We start from the raw sequence: 17927 nt of genomic DNA, 5'->3' as shown, positions 1-17927 counted from the left end.
TTACTTGACAAGAGGCCAGCTGCTGTCCCACCCATCCGCCATTGTGCCCTCATCTGGCTGGGTGATGGTGGACAACGTGCATCACTTTTACTTCATGTGGGGCTCCTGACAAGTGTATGCATTGCTCACATGTAGGTCAGCATCACGTACACTGGGGAACCCTTTTAGTTCCACCCCCATTACTGCATCAGCTTCCTTCAACCATTGCACATTTTACACATTTTCATTTTGTAAAAGAACACCAACACATGAACGCCACCTTCGTGTGTAAGGGATCTGCACAAATGGATCTGGTTGGGCGGGTTTCTCAAGGGCCCTTTGTGTTTGAGGTCATTTACAGACACAACACATGGTGTCAGAAGTGGAGTTTAAAGCAGACTCACACTCTAGCACCATCCTAAAGATTAGCCTAGCTACTTTTTTCTTTCTTTCTGGGTGGTGGGTGCTGTGAGAAACAGTGTACATTCCCTGTCATTTCTTCCCCTGAAGTGGGAAGACTTCACTCTGCCTCAGATTAGAGCTGAGTCCAGTTCACTGCTTGATGAAGAAAACTACCTATCACATTACATGAACCTAGAAAGAAGCCCAAACTTGATTTTAGAATGAAAATTAAATTGTAGTGAAACTGAAAGAAACAAATAGATATATAGAAATAATGTTTCTACATTCATTTAGAATACAATATCCCTTTAAAAATAAAAGCGAAAAGCCTTAGAAAATGTTTAGCTCCTAAAAAAAAGAAAATCAAAATTATATGGGAAAATGTAGCAAAGTATTAATACTTTTTGTCCCCCTTTTTTTTTTGAAAAGGGATACTGCATCTTCAATACACGTAAAGAAGTAAGTCACCCATTTCTACTTACAGGTAGTAGGAGTAAGAATAGTAGCTCCTCCTGGCAAGCAAATCACAGACAGTGGAAAAAGAGAAGCAATGGTGAATGAAAAGCGTGACTCGGTCACATTCAATAAAGCAGAGAAATGTGCGTTTTTTTAAAAAAATCATGTTTTATTGGTTAGCATTACAAACTTGCTCATGCACTGATTAGCCTTACGGTGCCATGCAATTAAAAAAAATACGTTAGCATATAAAAATGATTTCGGTATTAGAGATTGCTGGAGAAAAATGACATGCTGACACTTCATTTATTGCGGGGGGGGGGGGGGGGAGGAAATTAAATGGGTTATGTATTTTCATGCAGTTCAGCATAAATGTGATGACTGATAACTACCTAAATGTCATGACATACAGAACAGGTGTGTACAGGTCATGTGCTCTCAATTGTTTCCTTTCCTTTTTATCTAACTTTCAGTTACCAACTGGCAGAGCTGTGTTAACAAACAACTAAGATGGCTGCTTACAAGTATACAGGTGTAAGCGGGTTTTTGGGGGGGAACATCCTATATAGATAATAGGTCTATGCTGTCATTTTTGCAGTAGATGTGCATGTATACTAAGGCACACACACACACACACACACACACACAAACACACAGCTTCTGCTGCTGCTGCTTCTAAATCTTAAAAATGAAAATGTTGATACACACATGCTTAGCTTAAAAAAGTACACAAATGGAAAGAAATGAGGTACTGTACATTTGGAAATATTTCAACAATGGTTAAAAAAAAGTTATTTGCTATTTAAGAGATGCAGTATCCCTTTTCTTATGCAGTTTGATTACTTTGTAAAACTCTATAACAGCTAATAGAGTTTCATCTACTTCAGCTTCAAATCAGTTTGTACAAAATGATCAGGCAAAGCATAAGACACTTCTGATTCATGAAATCATACAAAACTGCTCACCACTCAGATTCCCCCCCCAATAAATCAAATTTGGAAATCTGTTTCAATGCGTAAGAGTAATTAAACCAATGTGAAATTAGCAGGTATGTTTTGATACTACATACTGATCTTCCTAAAAGTGTTAATAACGTCCAAGTATCAAAAGGGATACCACATGATGGAATCACTAATATGTATGTACAGAATGGTTATATTTATAGCACCTAGTACAAGCGCTTAAGATTAAAACTTAAAGCATAGTCAGTCTAATTCCATTGTGTTTACAGTGTGGTGGTGTATACTAGAAAAAAACCATTTAGTAAAAATAGAAGGCAGGAGGATAGATTACTTTAGAAACCTTGTTAACATAAAGGGCTTCAGGGAATTCCAGTTTTGTCCCACTGAGTCAATGGGAATGACAATAGTTTCACATGATTAAGGGGACTGATGGGCTGAAACTACCATAAGATGAGAAAAGGTGCATATGTTGGTAACTCAAATGGACTGGGCTCAATATTACTATTCTAGAAAAGCTTACAAATCTTGATTGAATAAGACATAAAGTCACAGTGGGCAGAAAGGTTTCCACACAATTCAGACAAATGGTATACCACACTTATAGCATAGGCTTTTTGTCAGATGTGAGGAACCCTGTGGCCATCAGCCCTAGCCAGCATGGTCAGTGGTCAAGTATGATGGGAGTTATTGAGCAACATCTGGAATACCACAGGTTCCCCCCCTGCTTTTGGTGGGGCATGGGTCTGGGCTGGTTATAAGCCTCTGAGTCAAGATACCTATTATGTTTAGGCACATGAGATCAATCAACCTAGTTCTGCCTGCTGAGAATTTTGCTCTCAAACATGCAGATAAATTTGGAACTTGCTTTTCTGCGCTTAATCTATCTCCTTTGCAACCCAGTTTACCCCTTGAGTTGGGAAGGAGGAGGATTAGTGGGAAATTACCAACAATCTAGGCAAAAAGCTCAGACGAACAGTAGACTAGGCTGTGAATCCTCTTTACTGTGAGTCTCAATAAACTTTCTGCAGCGCTCTCTCTCTCTCTCTCTCTCTCTCTCTCTCTCTCTCTCTGTGTGTGTGTGTGTGTGTGTGTGTTGATGGGGAAGTTCCCAACATCCACAGCCAAGGGGATTTCATTTGGCATGCATAATGTACGAGCCTAACTTTAAGATGAGCTAGACCATTTTAATGTCCAAACACTGTGCCAAAAAATAGCCATGTGAATGTCCTTTAAGCCAGCTCTAATATATTTCAATATAATTGCATTAGGCTTTTCTGAATGTACTGCATTAACAAAGATTAAGGAAATACCCTCAATGGTGCTTGCCCAAAGGCTCACATGTAATATTGCCCATTGTGGGAAACAAGAAGAAAGGGAACAAATGATGTTAAGTATTAGAGGAGACACCTGATTAAGTTGTCATATTGAAAAATGTCCAACCAGTGAAGTCTCAACAACTAAGTTAATTTCTTGCCTATTTTGAATATGGAATAGGATAGGAGGTTACCATGTTATTCAGCACCTGCAGCTGTAATACCAGATATCACTTACATCATGTACCACTTTCAGGTTTGGGCGGCCTTTTTATTTTATTTTTTGAAATGGGTTTAAATTGATGAGGCTAATTTACCAACAAATGCAATAATCTTAGTTTAAAACCTATAGAATACAGCTGTCTATTCAATATCAGATATATTTAAATTCACTTCTGTGAACCCATAGATACAGGATATGTATGAAACACTCTCTTCAATGTTCAGGGATCAATTGCAGGCAAACAGGAAGACTACCCAATTAAATCAGTTCATGTTGCAGCATGAACAAGTTGGGTAAACACTTAGGCATTGTGGCACATATGTATGAAAATGTCATAAAAATAAGGTTCAATAGATCTAAATTCACTTCTGTGAACTTGACCAGGTGATGAAACTACAGTTTTGATAGTGTTGTCAACAGCTATCCTCAGATGCGGAAATACGTGTTTGCACGTGTGTGTATGAGGACACCCACCCTGGAAAAATGGGATTTGAAATTACAGTTGCTGACAGACTGTGATTTCAACACATGGCATTCCATAACAGTTTTGAGGTTTCTTCCCACTTGAAACACAAAACAAATGCACTGAAATGGATAGCTACTGAAATTCAACCAGAGTTCTGGAGAATTCTGGCATGAGGACCTGTAGAACAGGCTCTGCAATCAATCCCCAAGCCAGTCTTTGGGAAGTTCCTATGCCATGCCAACTAGGGAAAGCTGTGAGCCTGATTCCTTTTAATGCCCTGTGTAACACACCCCTCCATCTTATGTGCCAGCAACTGGGCCCATGCATATAGGCCTATTTTTTAAACTATTAGATCTAGAAATGTATTTCGTTTAAAGAAACTTGAGATTATAATATAAATCCATGGGTCACTTACACTGCAATACTGTGCATGTCTACTTGGAAACAAGTCACACTGCCATCCAAATGTGCATAGGATCACAGTTTTTAAAAATGTAAATCTGGGTCCACGTGCCCCATGTTTTGCCCTCTCCTAATGTTTATGTCATATAAATAACAACCCTCTCAGTGTGCATTTCCAGAGTATGGGGGAAGCATGGGAAGGGTGAGAGAGGACCAATATGAAGATGCTGAAATTGCTGTGGGTGTAGGAATAGCCTATCAGATAGTTATAGGCACATTACTATGCGTACAAATGATAATGAGATACCTGACCCTAATATGATGAGGTAGTAGGTAAGCATCAAGTCCTGAAGGGAAGTTGTATGCTAAATTACATTCTAAGGACATTCCCCACTGAAATATCTTTGCAACCCTAACAATAAATTATTTTTAGATTCAGCAGGGATTGGGACTTTAAAAATCAGCACCTTAGTTTGCATGAATGCCTAATAAAGTCAGGCTTTTTGCCACTTTAATATGAATTGCCCTGTATTATTATGTTTATTCTTAAGCACAGAGGTACACAACAGGAAAAAAAAAGTGAAAGCACTGTTGGGAAAATCACATATGTATCTAACTAACACAGAACACTATAAGCATACCTAAGGTTTCTAATGCAGACGTTTCTTCTCCATGTTATATATCTCCAGGGGGTAATTGTAAAAAGGCAAAAAAATAAAAAAAATCTAATGGAAACCATTTAGATACATATGACTTTCAGGTACAATTCTATTTTTTTTTCTACTTGGTAAAAATGGATCGAAAAATTATTTCATTTCAACATGACAGAGAAACAAATTTATCCTTGTTCTAAGTACTTTCAAAAAAATTGTACCTCGCGGAGTCTTTTAATTGTGAAAAAGAGAAAACTCTTCACAATGCACAAAATTTTTGAACCAAAGCAGCCCATAGTTAGTGCTAAAGCACAGGTTCATTTTCCAGCATCTCTAGTTAAGGAACTGCAGGTTGGGTGGGAATGAAATCTGTCTGAGACCTTGAAGACCTGTGTCCTCTCAGAGTGATCAGTGCTGGGGCGAGATGGAAACTGACTCAGTAGAAGCAGTTTCGTATCTCCAAACTGTCTTACTCTGAAATGTTGAGGTTTGTGCATCCAAAAGGGATTGAAAGGAAGAAAAAATGCAGGAAAAGAGGGATGAGGTCATTTCTTATTAGCACCTTAACAATCCATTGATGAGGATGATGCAAGTTTATGCCAGATTAACAAAGTTAATCATATTTCATTTTAAAGTTCGATGTTATTTAAAAAGAAAGATATAAGCCATTCCCTGCGAAGTTTTACAATCATTCCTTTTTGCCTGAGTTCTTTATTATTCCAGAAGATGGCGCTATTGATTTTTTTCTCATGCCTTTGGAGATTACTAAGAAAAAAAAGTGTTTTTGTTCAGACTCCTGCCAATACATTTTTGCACTTAAAGGTTTGTGTACTTATAACTCAATGGAAAAAATATGGTGATGTAATGTGATTTTAACTATTGCCTTCTATTATTTTCAAAGGTGGTAATGAAGGTGACATAATTCATACAATCTTTTCTAAGACAATCTGGCTAGATACAGCAGACTCATTAGCGCCAATGCAAAGACCAATATTGCCTTAAACCTTATGAAATAGGATAGTAGGTAAATAAGAAACAATTATTTCAGTTACATCGATGTTTTGTACATCTCATTGACTGTATACATTTAATAGCCTTGGACTTTTCAGAAAGTTTGCTTTTTACTCTAAAATATTAGTTCCCTACTCTGCAATATGTCTTAGTTTCAGAATAAGAATGTAGTCCCTGACAAAGGTTTTCATGAAATGTCCTGTGAAAAAAAATTCTTTTAGAGTACTTGACAACACCGAATGAAAAGAAAATGGCAAATTAACGATACCTACCTTTTTTTGACAATTAATATGACAAGGAGGAGTAGGAGAATGAAGACCAGAATTCCTGCACTTATCCCTGCTATTTTCACAACACGATCCGTCTGCTTAGCTGGGTCAGGAATTACCTCTGGTTCTTCTGTTGCTGCTGCTGAGAGAAAAAGAAATAAAAGTTATTTGAATTCCTCGGATCAGAGAAGATCATGGCCCCAATCAAAAGGAGTCCCAGAATGTTAACCTGGGCCACACACAAGGATCACTTTTAAAAAGCTAACTGATCAGCTGCTTTGAAGAAAGGAACTGAATCTTGCTATCTTCCACTTGAAAATCTGATGGATAGGCTTCCAGCTTTATTGAAGGGATTCTTAATATTGGACTCACTAGTTCACTTTTGAGATGCATATTCATATTTTCCCTACCCTTCCCTTTCGCTTCTCTCTGCTATGTTCCTTTGTTTATCTTGCATGTTTTGTCTTGTACTCTCTCCTAAGAAAATGTAAACAACAACAACAACAAAAAGGGAATGTGGTGGGTGTCATTCATGCAATCCTCCGGACACTGGGACACAACACTAAGGGCTCATCCACATTCCCCATGGTAAACCAGCTGTTTACTGCTGAATCAGAACAAATGTCAGCTGGGTTTCTGTCAATGGACATTTGTTCCACTGGTAAACAGCAGGTTTTCCAGAGGAAAGTGGCAGCGTGAATGGAAAACTGCTCTGACCTGTGCCTAGAAAGTGTGCATTAGCCCATGGTTGCTCTAGCCAATAAATTGGTAAAGATATATTGGGGGAATGGAATAAAAACTTGTCTGACTTCAGCCTGTGTGTGCAGAAGCTACGAAAAAGCAAATCCCATGCTAGGAATTACAATCTGATGGACTGAAAGTTAAAACTTCCAGTATCACAACACCCTTATGCAAACTTGAAATACGATAAACAGTGCTGCTTGCCACACTGGGAAAAAAAATATATTGTAGAATTTGAAAAACATTCTGAGAAGGGCAACCAAAATTACTGGGGTCCAGAGCATCTTCCCTATGAATAAAGGACACAACAGCTGAGGCTTTTTGGTTTAGTGAGGAGGGGAAGCAGTTGGAAAAAGGACACCATGGGAGTTAATAAAATTATGGATGGTACAGTGTGTGTTTCCCCCTACACTTAAAACTGGAATTTGAGGTTAGCTAATGAACAAAATTATCCAGCTTCAACTGGGTGCAGTAGCATGTATAGACCTTTCCAGGGTTGACCTGTGCAAGTGAGTTAGCAGAGTTTGCAGTCCAGGTGCCCCACTTCACCCTACAGAGCCAGACAAGGTGTTCAGGCAGTCACTTTGCTTATCTCACTTTTATAAAGTTGTGGCCTTGTAACTTCATATGCTGATGCCTCCCCACCCCCCGCCGTTTGCTGCTTCAATTGTCAATTTCCATTTAATCTCTAATGCACCCTGGAATAATGCGATTTTTTTAACACTGCGCTAGTTCTGCGTTTTCACTTTATAACTACCCTGCAAGAAGCACATTGTCCCGAAGACATTCATGTGACCTTGGTTGTGTCATTAAATCCAAACATAGACATTGTCATTATCCCCGGAGAACATCCTGTATTTTAGAATAGTTAACAGAACTATTTGCATTAAGATGAGGGTAAACAATGGCTCTGTCTGTGGTACAGTTAAGCAGGAACTGTATGCACAATGGAAATTGTCTTAAAGGAAGAGTAAAGTAAAATCCAGGTAGAGCTTTCAGAGTGTCTCTAGAGGATTCCGTATTCAGAACACTTGTTTGACCAGCATCACTGTAGATTTGGTGACTTTTAAAAAATGCCATCATTAGTTTTAATAATTTGCAAACTCCACAAGTTCATCAACCAGCATTGTGAATATACAAATGTAAGGAGAATCTTTGTAGATCTGCACTTGCAATTAGGTCCAGAACCAAGAAAGCCTGGCTTTTAACAAAATTATAATAGAATAGTATACATATTAGGTTGTTGTTTTTTCAGGACCTCAAAGAAGTTTACAACACAATGCTAAACATTAATAGCATGAGGAATGTTTCATTGAGCTGTGTTCTCCAATGATCTCCCAGGTAGCATATGCATGAACAGGATACCCTCATACCATTCTCTGAGTGCATTATATACGTTAGGTTTTATGTGCACTGAATGGAGAATGTGTCTAGACTCTGGCTTTCAGTTAAAGACATGGAGAATGTGCACAACTTGACAAAGGTATAAATAGTGAATTCGTTAGTTACCCAGACTGTCATACTATTGCATTTAAATATATATATTATACTTTGTAATATTCTCTCCCACCATTCTAAATGCTAAAATGATTTTCTGTGACATGACACCACTGAGATTCAGTGTCTCACGATCCAGCCAGTAACAGGCTTTTAAAACCTACTAGTTTGCAGATTCCTGATCTTGCTGACCTAACACAATCAGTGAGGGCATGATGAGTAGAGCCCCAGCATACTAAAGTCTCTTCTAGAAATCATTCTGACATATTTGATTTAACACATTGCTCATCACCTGCAAGGCATCCTTTTTAGAAAAGAGCTTCATATATCACATTTGGAGAAAAGCTTCATAGCAATTACATCATGAATTTGTCCACTGCACCATAAGCATCTGCCCACTGCAATGCCCACAATTCAGTTATTTTATATATCACTAAATAACCCAAGGGACCCTCAGGTTTAGGCTGGTCATCTCTATCATATCTATCTATCATCTATCTATCTATCTATCTATCTATCATCTATCTATCTAACTATCATCTATCTCTATCTACAGTGAGGGGGGGGGGGAGTATTTAATCCCCTGCTAAATTTGCCCATTTGCTCTCTCACGAAGAAATGACCAGACCATAATTTTAATGGTAGGTTTATTGTAGCTGTGCGAGACAGAATAACAACAGGAAAACCCCCAGAAACCTAGAAGACAAAAGTCAGAGATAGATGTGCATTATAATGAGTGAAATAACTATTTGATCCCTTTGCAAAAGATGACTTAGTACTTGGTGGCAAAACCCTTGTTGGCAATTACAGAAGTAAGATGTTTCTTTTGGTAGCCATCAGGTTTGCACACATCTCAGGAGGTATTTTATCCCACTCCTCTTTGCAGATCCTCTCCAAGTCAGTAAGATTTCGAGGCTGATGTGTAGTTACTCAAACCTTCAGCTCCCTCCATAGATTTTCAATGGGATTAAGGTCTGGAGACTGGCTAGGCCACTCCAGGACCTTAATGTGCTTCTTCTTGAGCCACTCCTTTGTTGCCTTAGCCGTGTGTTTTGGGTCACTGTCATGCTGGAATACCCATCCTCGACCCATTTTCAATGTCCTGGCTGAGGGAAGGAGGTGCTCACCCAAGATTTGATGACACATGGTCCCGTCCATCATCCCTTTGATGCAGTGAAGGTGTCCTGTCCCCTTAGCAGAAAAACACCCCCAAAGCATAATATGTCCCCCTCCATGTTTGATGTTGGGGATGGTGTTCTTGGGGTTGTAGGCAGCATTCCTCCTCCAAACACGGCGAGTTGAGTTGATGCCCGATTTTGGTCTCATCTGACTACAACACTTTCACCCAGTTCTCCTCTAAGTCATTCAGATGTGATTGGCAAACTGCAGATGGGCCTGTACATGTGCTGTCTTGAGCAAGGGGACCTTGCAGGCTCTGCAAGATCTCAGTCCTTCACAGCATAGTGTGTTACCAACTGTTGTCATGGTGACTATGGTCCCAGCTGCCCTGAGATCATTGACAAGTTCCCCCCATGTAGTTCTGGGCTGCTTCATCACCGTTCTCCTGATCATTGCAACTCCACGAGATGAGATCTTGCATGGAGCCCCAGACCAAGGGAGGTTGACAGTTATTTTGTGTTTCTTCCATTTGCTAATTATTGCACCAACTGTCGTCACCTTCTCACCAAGCTGTTGGCAATAGCCTTGTAGCCAAAACCAGCCTTGTGCAGGTCTACAATCTTGTCCCTGACATCCTTGGACAGCTCTTTGGTCTTGGTCATGTAGCTACTTTGGAATCTGCTGGATTGATTGCTTCTGTTGACAGGTGTCTTTTGTACAGGTACTGTAATGAGCTGGGATTACAGGTAAGACCTCTCCCTTACAGCAGGTGCTTCTAATCTCAGCTCGTTACATACAGTGAAGATACCAGGTAGCCTGACATCTGACTGGTCGATAGCAGATCAAATACTCATTTCACTCATTATACTGCACATCAATTTCTGACTTTTATCTTCTGGGTTTCTGGGGTTTTTCCTGTTGTTGTTCCATCTCTCACAGCTACAATAAACCTACCATTAAAATTATGGACTGGTCATTTCTTCGTCAGAGGGCAAATGGGCAAATTTAGCAGGGGATCAAATACTTTCCCCCTTCACTGTATCTATCTATCTATCTATCATCTATCTATCATCTATCTATCATCTATCTATCTATCATCGACACAAAACTGCCTCAAAGTGACTTACAATGTAAGAGTAGAACTACTAAAACAAAATATAGGAATAAGAGTACCTCAGTCTTATCTGTATTCAGCTTCACTTTATTGGCTCTCATTACTGAGGCCAGACAGTGAGTTAGCACATGTATTGTTGAACCTGCAGGTGTTAAAAAAAAACAGCTGCATATCATCAGCATAATGTGACAGCATGCCCCAAAACTCTTGATGACGCCAGTCATCAGTTTCATGTAGATATTAGAGCAGTATGGGGGATAAATCTGATCCCTGCAACACCTCACAGTGAAGATTCTCTGAAGCCAAACATCACCCACGAGCACCAAGCAATCCAGGTAGGAATAGAACCACCACAAAGCAGTACTGCCCATTTTACTTGGACAGCTGGTCCAGAAGAATACCACTGTCAATGGTATCAAAACCACAAAGAGATCAAGAAGAATTAAGAGGGACAGTGTCTCCCTGGCATGTGGGCAAAAATGGTGGACATTCAGTTGTATCCTACTTCTCCTTCCTCTCTGCCCCCAAATTTGCTACAGAGCGTCCTCCAACTCTCTGGACTAGATTTTGAGTTCTGTTGTAGAAGCAGGGCAGTAGCACTGGATACAGCCTACTGATGAAAGATGCATCAATAGCAAGACTTCCTAGCACTCAAACTCAGTCTTAGATGGTGGGAAATATTGGCATGGGACAGTGAGCAAAGGGACTAGGTGTAGAAGGTGAATAAGGAAACTTCTAAGCAATAACTATTTGTATAGTAATATAGATTATATTTAAAGCTAGAGTGGTTATACCAATAAAAACTTGTATCAACATGTTTCCTGCTACATTTTTGTTTAGATGTAGTTCTGAGGGACCTTGAGATTCAGATATTAATATGTTTCTAATTTTCCATATTACCTTTAAAGGGAAAAAGGAGCAAAACAAAGTGATCTATATTAAATAGAAACTAATTTTCAGAATGGTTCCAAGTGAACCAGATTACAAAAACAGCTTTTACACTTTAAATCTAGATTTAAGGATTTTAACCAGTTGTGAGCTGATTAAAATGAGGACACAACATGTCCTTATTTATGAGATGACAGTAATTCTATTACATCAAACCTAGGAGGATGCTTCTATGAATAACCATATTCTTGAAATTTGAAAATACAGAATGATCACATCTTCTCTGGTGTTGGAAACATATAAGCTGATCAACAATCAGAGACCCAGTTCCTTACTTTCTGGGTGTTTTTGTCTTTTTAAATACACAATACTTAATTTACAGTAACACTAACATACACACACAATAATTATGCCTTCTATCAATAGGATTTGCTTCAGATCTGCATGGCCACTTATAGGCATGATCACATTAGATCTTATTTTGAGAGCTGTGGTTAAAAAAATAGAGAAATTTGAGAATAGAATCCAAGTGACTTTCTGTAACAGCAAAATTCAGTTCCTTAGACTGCAGTCCTAAACACACTTATTCTACAGTGACACACAAATAGATCGGCTTCAAGTTACTTCCATGGTGAGATAAAGATACCACTGGCTCTCTGAGGGGGGTGAGCTGAGGGTAGGGTTGCCACCAGTACCTAGAAAAATATGTCCACCATTTTTGGAGAAAAGTGTCCCCTGTCCTGTTTGGACTTCAAAATATATTTTTAATACATTTAAGCTCCTCCTCCAAACTGTGTGGGCAGATGGTGGGTCTGTTGGGAGGAGGAGAGCGAAAACCTGAGCGGGAGTTTCTGTGGGCAGAGGGTGGGTTCATGAGGAGAAGAGCCAAGAGTGAGAGGAGGAGTTAGCACAGAACACAGGCAGAGGGTGAGGTGGGGCCGGGAGGAGTAGTTTGAGAAAGTTTTTGCATGGGCAAACGGTGGGTTGTGGAGGGTAATGTAGCATGGGCCTGCTATGGTGGAGTCTCGGGTTTTCCATGGGTGGGGGGTGGGGCAGCAGGTGGGTTGGAGAGTGAGAGAGGGGGGTTTGCAGGGGGCTGGTCCGGTGCAGAAGAAAGAGTGTTACTGCGCAGGCAAAGGGGGTGGGTCAGATTCGGAGCGCAAGTGAGGGGGTTTGCACAGCCTAGTGGAGAGCTGGGGAAAATAGGTTTTACATGGGCAGAGCAGGTGGGTTGGAGACAGAGGTTTGAGCAGGCCTGGTCTGCCCAACCAATGGAGAGCAGGGAGGGATTGGGAAATAGAGTTGTTGAACAGACAGAGGTGCATATTTTTCTTACAGTTGTAAATCATAGTGCTTTTGTTGTTGTTTTCATTGAATAATGTAAACCCTGTGTGACATTGTAATGGATTGCTTTGCAGTCATTTCTGCACCAGGGAAAGTAATTTTTAGCCCCTCAACTTCCCCCCACCCTACCAACCTGTCCTTTAGTTTGCCCGACCAAAGGTGGCAATCCTAGCTTGAAGATGTGCAACTGATATGTGCATGACAGCCTCTGCAAATCACAAATACTGGGTATGTTTTTACAGTATTTTTCAAGAAGTGTTGCTCCTACATATTACAGTGTTAACCATGATGGCATGTGATGAACCAAACCCTTTCTCATAATTTATTGAATGGCCCTGGTGTTTCAGATTAATATGTTTATAAACAAGGTGTTTGCTCCCACAAGGAATGATCAGTGGTAGCTCTCCATTTTCTGACACCACTGAAATTGACTGATTTAGTTGTTCAGATCCAAACATATTGCCCAGAATTGGCTTTCATTCAAAATAAACTCAGGTTTTATATTCAACAGGCATGATTATTCATAATGCTATGGGTTGATAACCGAAAAATGCAAGCCTTTCATTAAAATGTAGAAACTACATACACAGCTGTACTCAAACCACTGTGAAACATTATGCCTGTCTAAAATACACAGAAATGTTGGCAAGCAATCTTGCAGGGTCTGCTTGAATATTACAATATTAGGCAGACATTAAAGATGGATTACACCATACAGTGCTAAACTCCAATTAGTTTAAAATTTTAAAATGTTATTATCAACCAAGACCAGCTGATTTTAAATATATGTTTAGGGCAAAATAGATTATGTTTCATGGCAGGGCTACAAACAATTGAAACTGATGATACATTAACTGCTGCAAACTAAGAAAAATGAAAACAAAACTTCTGCCCTTTATAACATTCCAGATGCTAGGAACATAACCAATAATTATCAATACATGACAGCTAAAACCCAGCCAGATGGGCGGGGTACAAATAATAAATTATTATTATTATTATTATTATTATTATTATTAAATGCTGAAAGATAAAAAGATATATGAGCTTATTATGCTCATATATGCTCATATATATTTTTAAATATTACAAATAGTTCCGTTCTTAAATGGGCTGAATATCAGGCCTGAATACTCTTACAAATTTTCCAAGAAGACACTCCTGCTTTTCTTACCAAGAAGGAAGCACAGTCTTTGCTGTGGGCAAAACAGTCTATTTGGAGAGAGTATGTGTCAGAACTTATGCTGATGTGTGTAGATGAACAGACCGTTCTGGGAACAGGCAGCGTATAGAACTAGCAGTCTACTGGGACAAGAAGAGTTTTAAAAAATACGCCACCCACAAACATAATATTAATTAGGCAATCTAACATGAGTTTGAATTTTATTTACCGGTATGTATTATTTATCTATTACATTTACACTTCAACCTTCCTCCAAAGAGCTCAAGGTGCTGTAGTCCTTGTCCTATTTTATCCTCACAACAACCCTATGAGGTAGGCTAGACTGAAAGACTGTGACTGGCGTAAGGTCCCCCAGTCAGTTTCATGGCTGAGCAGGGATCTCCCAGGTCCTAGTGCAACACACTAACTACTAGGCCATCCTGCCTCAAATCAGTAAGTCAGTGGGAAGCCAACGTGATGCCCTCCAGAAGTTGCTGGGCTCCAAATCCCACCAGTCCAGAATTTTCAACTGCCATGGATGATGGGAATTGCAGTCTAACAGCATCTTCAGTGCCCCATGTTGGCTGCCCCTTGAGTTAACACATAAATACTGACCCCAGTTCAAGATTGTGCTCCTCCTAATTTCCTCCACTCTGTCCAGTTTGCAAATTAACACGTGGGATCTTCAATGGGAGAAGACATAGGCTAGCTAGAAAAATGGTGGTTTTGATGTGGAATGGATTTAAACAGAAGAATGGGCTGCTCATAGATGCAGAACTATGAGCAGAGGCTGCATGTGCATGCTGCAGCTTCTAAAGTTTGTATGTGGATGCCAAAAGCACTGTGGATCCAGTCACAGAGTGGTTTTCACTTCATAACATGTCGCCAGGAGCCATGTCATGCCAAATTTCTGAAGTAGCCTGACACATCTACCCAGTATAGCAGTAAAATTTAACCCCCTCCCCAACAAAAAAAGAAAGACTTAGATGGAGGAACGAGACAGATCTATTGGTCTTTTCATATTTGACTTGTGAAATATCCAACACTAAACAATCTTTTTAGTTATCAGGTATTACAGTGGTACCTCGGGTTACAAACACTTCAGGTTACAGACTTCGCTAACCCGGAAGTAGTACCTCGGGTTAAAAACTTTATCTTAGGATGAGAACAGAAATCAAGCACTGGCGGCACAGCAGCAGCAGGAGGCCCCATTAGCTCATGCGGTATCTCAGGTTAAGAACAGTTTCAGGTTAAGATCGGACCTCTGGGACGAATTAAGTTCGTAACCAGAGGTACCACTGTATTCAAACTGGGCTTCCGCCATGGCTTGATTGTCAGATAAAGAGACATGTAAACCCTGCCATTTTATCACTGCCAACTGTCTAATCATCCCTGGTGATCACTACTCATTTGCTTCCTATAACACTGTCATATTCTATAACCTTATCCAATTCCCACACTAATTAAAGCTCTCCTGACTGAAATCTGGCTTTCAATTTTTTGTGTGCTAGCTATTGCTGTGCATGAATTGTGTTCCTCCCACATATTTTTGCTGGAAGTTAATATTCCATGTATTAATGTATACTGTACCGTCAAAATAATTCCAATAATTAGTTAAGTAATATTAGATAATGGTGGTGGAGGTGGTTTATTAAGATTTCTTACCTACCCTTCATTATAAGGTCCCAGGGTATGTTGAAAGTACAAAAACTGTACTTTTTTTTTAAGTAAAACCAACCAATCATAGACAACAATCATTAGGTTAATTCACTATTTTGAGTATTTTGAATATTATTTCAGATGCAGAAATCAGCTTGACCTCACCTTAGTCAGATCAGAATAATCTTTATTTGCATCAGCCACTAAAGGTAAAGGACCCCTGACCATTAGGTCCAGTCGTGACCGACTCTGGGATTGCGGTGCTCATCTAGGTTTATTGGCCGAGGGAGCGGATTACAGCTTCTGGGTCATGTGGCCAGCATGACTAAGCTACTTCTGGCAAACCAGAGCAGCGCACGGAAACGCCATTTACCTTCCTGCTGGAGCGGTACCTATTTATCTACTTGCACTTTGATGTGCTTTCGAACTGCTAGGTAGGCAGGAGCAGGGACCGAGCAACGGGAGCTCACCCCGTCGTGGGGATTCGAACTGCCAACCTTCTGATTGGCAAGTCCTAGGCTCTGTGGTTTAACCCACAGCGCCACCTACATCCCGCATCAGCCACTAGCCATAGCAATAAAATGTACTGAAGATAGAGGTAAAAACTTAACTATACAAAATACATTTTGCAGGTTTACATCAGTAATCAAATAATAGACCTTGGTTTTCAACTACAGCACAGGAAGAAGCCACTGAACAGGATCTCAGTTGATGCTTGAAGAAGTTACTGTGCGAAGCAGTGGTCAGAAACTGGGGTTGCATTCAACTAACTTGTTGAACTAGTGGAAGCCAGCAAATGGATTCCTGCTAGTGCAATGGGACTCCCCTGCCTCTGCTCAGGTGCCATTCTGTGCCCTCTCCAAATTTCCTTCATAGACAACTGTAGAGAACCACCAAAAACAGCAGAGAGTGGGAAGATAGTTCCATCAGACAAGAAGAAATGCTTGTGCTGATGGAACCATCTAATAGAATCATAGAATTGCAGAGTTGGAAGGGACCCTGAGAATTATCTAGTCCAGCTCCCTACAATGCATGAATATGCAGCTGTCCCATACGTGGATTGAATCTTCAACCGTGGCATTATCAGCACCATGCTCTCTAACCAATTGAGCTATGTGGACCTTTGTGCTATGTCAAATACAACCCTGGGTTTTATTTTTTGTTCATTCTCTTGCAGCCCTTTCTTTCTTTTCTATCATGCCTACTGGATTGTAATTTTGCAGGCAGCAATTGCATTTTTGTTTTGTCTTTTCAAAAATGTTGTATAGCTCCTTGAAACAATAAAAACAAGCCAACATTTCCATTCAGTCTTAATTAACACTGAGGACGGCGGTTCTCACATTTTTCTTCTAGTTCCTCCCCAAGCACAAGTTCCTGGTAGGTGGTCTGGACGGTAGGTCACAACTAGGTCACAGGTAGGTAGCTGCTGAACAACTGTTCCAATAATTGGAGAACAGGGTGAAGAAAAGGGCAAGGCGAGGAGAAACACTGATTTTTACACCTGGAGAGCTGAAGTATAAACTACAAGCTCTAAATCAATCAAAGGGCAGGGGTCATATTAGCAGCTGTAAGGCACAGTAATCAAGCGGGGCTTAGGATTCTAGGGGTGAGTCAAAGAGTTCAAGATGGCACAGAGAAAGGTGTGCGTGGTGGTGGGAGAGACGAGGTTGAAGAGCTTGCAAAAGCAGACTCCTTGGATGAACACTTGTAAACTATGAAGGTAGGATAACTGCCAGGCCAACAATGGAGAAGGCAACGTACTGTGAATCAAGAAAAACCATCTTCCAAATGCTAAAGTTGCACGCGCCCTGGCTAAACAAATGGTCTGCCAACTATGTAAGCAGGAGAGCTATTAAAAATGTGGCAGTGTGTACCAAACAGTGGGGATTTGCATAGTATTTATTTATGCGGCGGTTTTTTCCTCTTTCTTCAATTCAAAGATGGATTCCAGGGCAGTAAGCATTAAAAAGTTCAAATTATGGTAGCGTGAATGATAACAGAGTGTATTATAATATATATATATAGTGCAGCTATTGATGGTCCAAGAACTGCTTCACAGGAGGAGGGCATATTTAGGAGAGCTTTGAAAGAAGCGAAAAAGGCAGCTTGATGGATAGAGATAGCAAATCTGATTAGACTAACATAAAGCAATTGGGAAGTCATCCATTAACTTTGCCACAGAAGATTGATTCGTTGCAGAGGGGATGCAGTCAGTTCCACAGGACAGTGGAGAAGCTTGGATGTGATAGGTACGAAAAATCTAATTT

General features: G+C 40.1%; 1 protein-coding gene across 14 annotated transcripts in view; it reads right to left on the bottom strand.

Moving 5' to 3' along the window:
* Positions 1-17927, bottom strand: part of PTPRK (protein tyrosine phosphatase receptor type K) — a 331989-nt gene that overhangs the window by 37675 nt on the left and 276387 nt on the right. For 8 of the 14 annotated variants that reach the window (XM_081907031.1, XM_081907040.1, XM_081907038.1 and 5 more), the window contains exon 14: positions 6140-6278. In XM_081907031.1, coding sequence (XP_081763157.1) covers positions 6140-6278 — 139 coding nt within the window. Of the gene's footprint in view, positions 1-863; positions 894-4844; positions 4887-6139; positions 6279-17927 lie in introns of all 14 variants that reach the window. The other 6 variants (XM_081907037.1, XM_081907041.1, XM_081907033.1 and 3 more) reach the window with 3 other exon arrangements.

The sequence above is a fragment of the Podarcis melisellensis genome (genome assembly GCF_964234715.1).
Source record: "Podarcis melisellensis genome assembly, chromosome: 3".
Taxonomy (NCBI): Eukaryota; Metazoa; Chordata; class Lepidosauria; order Squamata; family Lacertidae; genus Podarcis; species Podarcis melisellensis.
Note: the sequence above shows the minus strand (reverse complement) of the source record. Positions and strands in the feature narration are given on the sequence as shown.